The sequence below is a fragment of the Colobus angolensis genome, unplaced genomic scaffold, assembly GCF_000951035.1.
Source record: "Colobus angolensis palliatus isolate OR3802 unplaced genomic scaffold, Cang.pa_1.0 Scaffold66, whole genome shotgun sequence".
NCBI classification, from domain to species: Eukaryota; Metazoa; Chordata; class Mammalia; order Primates; family Cercopithecidae; genus Colobus; species Colobus angolensis.
The window spans coordinates 801973-806388 of NW_012120265.1; the positions used below are offsets into that span (position 1 = coordinate 801973).

The 4416-nt window shown below is 42.8% G+C and overlaps 1 protein-coding gene across 1 annotated transcript in view; it reads right to left on the reverse strand.

The window, feature by feature from the left end:
- The window catches only part of CPAMD8 (C3 and PZP-like, alpha-2-macroglobulin domain containing 8), a 151598-nt gene that overhangs the window by 60868 nt on the left and 86314 nt on the right, over positions 1 to 4416 (reverse strand). The window contains 1 exon segment of the mRNA XM_011925896.1: positions 941 to 1003. Within this exon segment, the coding sequence (XP_011781286.1) occupies positions 941 to 1003 (63 nt within the window).

The following is a 4416-nucleotide window of genomic DNA, read 5'->3' on the forward strand; positions in this document are numbered from 1 at the left end:
CCTCGGCCTCCCAAAGTGCTGGGATTACAGGCATGAGCCACCACACCCAGCCCTAATAAAAATAAATTGAAAAAATTATTAACAATAAGAAAAGCTCACCAGACATCCAGAAACTACATACATTTGAATGATGATGGACAGATAGGCTGTCTTACAGCTGGGCCCCCAGAGCAAAACACAGTGACCTGAATGTGTTCCGATCAGCAGTCAGACCTTCCCAGGATGAGGACATACACATGCCCCAAAGCAGCCTGAGGGGCCCCCAGCTGCGTGCCTGGCTCTATCAAGCCCTTGCCATGGCACCTTGTGCCTGGAAGAAGGGCACGGCTCCAGCAGTCAGCCCACCTGTTGGCCCGGGCTGGACCAAGAGTCAGCTTTCATGCCAAACTGGTTTGCCAGGGCACGCCACTGCCACTTTTTACTAGCGTCATTGGTGCTCCAACACTGAGCATTGAAAGAAAAAAAAGTCAATTGCATCCAGCAGAAAAGGGATGCCTGCAATCCTGCTTCAAAGAAAACTAAACGGGGAAAAAATGCAAAAAGGAAATGTGTTGAGAAAGGCATCCTGTTTTTTCAGCAAGAGTTGTAGTCCCTGTAGGAGCAAGGAGTGGGGTTAGGTGGAGTCAAGTTCATGTTCCAGGGAACTGTAATCATTTTAATGAGCTCGTTACACAAACAGAGCAGATAGAGTTACTCCAAGAGGGAGCTGCGAGAGGCACAAAGCCCTTGCATTTCATATTTCACAGGCAAACGTCCAAATGTGCAGTGGGACTCAAGGCTGGCTTCATGGCTTGAAGTTTTATGTGTTAGAAAAAGATGCACAGTGTCTTACTCAGATGTTGGTATCAGGCCTGCCCGTCCCACCAGGTGCTCTCTGGGCCCGCCTGAGTGCCTTTCAGTCAACCGGCAAAGTCAGCACAGAAAAGAAATCTTACTGTACCTGATGTTGAGACAATACCAAATCCATGTTTCAGGGAAGAAAGTCCTTTTTCTCTTCTCCGTTCTACGAAAAGAAAAAAAGAAATGATTAAGGTTTCATGAATGTAACAAGTCTTATACGAACCTAGCAGCTTCGCATTCTATTTGATCAGATATAATGCGTTAATTTCTTTTTCCTGGAAGGGTTAACATGGTACTTGATTGGGATATAACTTTTTCCTGGAAGGGTTAACATGGTACTTGATTGGGATATAACATGTTAATTCTCTTACCTGGCAGGGTTAACAGTCTACTTGATTAGGACATAACTTGTTTTTTAAAAACTTTATTTTAGGTTCAGAAGTACATGTGCAGGTCCATTATGTAGGTAAACGTGTGTCATGGGGGTTTGTTGTACAGATTATTTCATCACCCAGGTACTAAGCCTAGTGCCCAATAGTTATTATTTCTGATCCTCTTTGTCTTCCCATTCCCCACCCTCAAATAGACCCATCTCTTCCCCTCTTTGTGTCCATGTTTTCTCATCATTTAGTTCCCACTTATAAGTGAGAACATGCAGTATTTGGTTTTCTGTTCCTGCATTAGTTTGCTAAGGATAATGGCCTCCAGCTCCACCCGTGTTTCCACAAAAGACATGATCTTGTTCTTTTTTATGGATGCATAGTATTCCATGGTATTTATGTACCACATTTTGTTTATCCAACCTGTCATTGATGAGCATTTAGGTTGATTCCATGTCTTTGCTATTGTAAATAGTGCTGCAATGAACATTTGTGTGCATATGTCTTTATGGTAGAATGATTTATATTTCTTTGAGTATATACCCAGTAATGGGATTGCTGTGTCAAATGGTAGTTCTGTTTTTAGCTATTTGAGGAATTGCCACACTGCTTTCCACAATAGTTGAACTAATTTACACTCCCATCAACTGTGCATAAGCATCCCCTTTTCTCCACAACCTCACCAACTTCTGTTATTTTTTTACTTTTTTTTTTGAGATGGAGTTTCCTTCTTGTCACCCAGGTTGGAGTGCAATGGCGCAATCTCAGCTCACTGCAACCTCTGCCTCCCAGGTTCAAATGATTCTCCAGCCTCAGCCTCCCAAGTAGCTAGGATTAGAGGCTCCTGCCACTACAACCAGCTAATTTTCTATTTTTAGTAGAGACGGGGTTTCACCATGTTGGTCAGGCTGGTCTTGACCTTCTGACCTCAGGTGATCCACCTGCCTTGGTCTCACAAAATTCTGGATTACAGGCATGAGCCACCACACCCAGCTTATTTGTTGACTTTTTAATAATGGCCATTCTGACTGGCATGAGATGGCATCTCATTGTGGTTTTGATTTGCATTTCCCTTTTTTTTGAGACAGAGTCTCACTCTGTTGCCCAGGTTGGAGCGTAGTGATGCAATCTCTGCTCACTGCAACCTCTGCCTCCCAGTTTCGAGTGATTTTCATGCCTTAGCCTCCTGAATTACACCTGGAATTGTAGGTGCACCTCCACACCTGGCTAATTTTTGTAGTTCTAATAGAAATGGGGTTTCATCATGTTGACCAGGCTGGTCTCAAACTTCCAACATCAGGTGATCCACCTACCTTGGCCTCCCAAAGTGCTGGGATTACAGGCATGGGCCGCCACCATGCCTGGCCTGATTTGCATTTCCCTAGTGTTCAGTGACATTGAGTGCTTTTTCATATGCTTGTTGGCTGCATGTATATCGTTTGAGCTCTGAGAACAGACAGACTGCCTCCTCAAGTGGGTCCCTGACCCTCATGTAGCCTAACTGGGAGACACCTCCCAGTAGGGACTGACAGACACCTCATACAGGGAGGTGCCCCTCTGGGACAAAGCTTCCAGAGGAAGGATCAGTTAACAATATTTGCTGTTCTGCAGCCTCCACTGTGATATGCAGTTTGGTGGAGTGGACCTCCACCAAGCTCCAACAGACCTGCAGCTGAGGGACCTGACTGTTAGAAGGAAAACTAACAAACAGAAAGGAATAGCATCAATATCAACAAAAAGGACATCTACACCAAAACCCCATCTGTAGGTCACCAACATCAAAGACCAAAGGTAGATAAAACCACAAAGATGGGGAAAAAACAGAGCAGAAAAGCTAATAATTCTGAAAACCTGAGTGCCTCTTCTCCTCCAAAGGATCGCAGCTTCTTGCCAGCAATGCAACAAAGCTGGATGGAGAATGACTTTGACGAATTGACAGAAGTAGGCTTCAGAAAGTCGGTAATAACAAACTTCTCTGAGCTAAAGGAGCATGTTCAAACCCATTGCAAAGAAGCTTAAAAACCTTGAAAAAATGTTAGACGAATGGCTAACTAGAATAAACAGTGTAGAGAAGACCTTAAATGACCTGATGGAGCTGAAAACCATGGCACGAGAACTTTGTGATGCAGGCACAAGCTTCAATAGCCGATTCGATCAAGTGGAAGAAAGGGTATCAGTGATTGAAGATCAAATTAATGAAATAAAGCAAAAAGACAAGGTTAGAGAAAAAAGAGTAAAAAGAAATGAACAAAGCCTCCAAGAAATATGGGACTATGTGAAAAGACCAAATCTACATTTGATAGGTGTACCTGAAAGTGATGGGGAGAATGGAACCAAGTTGGAAAACACTCTTCAAGATATTATCCAGGAGAACTTCCCCAACCTAGCAAAGCAGACCAACATTCAATTCAGGAAATACAGAGAACACCACAAAGACACTCCTCAAAAAGAGCAACCCCAAGACACGTAATTGTCAGATTCACCAAGGTTGAAATAAAGGAAAAAATGTTACGAGCAGCCAGACAGAAAGGTCAGGTTAACCACAAAGGGAAGCCCATCAGACTAACAGCAGATCTCTTGGCAGAAACCCTACAAGCCAGAAGAAAGTAGGGGCCAATATTCAACATTCTTAAAGAAAAGAATTCTCAACCCAGAATTTCATATCTAGCCAAATTAAGCTTCATAAGTGAAGGAGAAATAAAATCCTTTACAGACAAGCAAATGCTGAGATATTTTGTCACCACCAGGCCTGCCTTTCAAGAGCTCCTGAAGGAAGGACTAAACATGGAAAGAAACAACCAGCACCAGTCACTGCAAAAACATGCCAGATTGTAAAGACCATCAATGCTAGGAAGAAATTGCATCAATTAATGGGCAAAATAACCAGCTAACATCATAATGACAGGATCAAATTCACATATAACAATATTAACCTTAAATGTAAATGGGCTAAATTCCCCAATTAAAAGACACAGACTGGCAAATTGGATAAAGAGTCAAGACCTATCAGCGTGCTGTATTCAGGAGACCCATCTCACAAGCAGAGACACACATAGACTCAAAATAAAGGGATGGAGGAAGATCTACCAAGCAAATGGAAAGCAAAAAAAGGCAGGGGTTGCAATCCTAGTCTCTGATAAAACAGACTTTAAACCAAGAAAGATCAAAAGAGACAAAGAAGGCCATTACATAATGG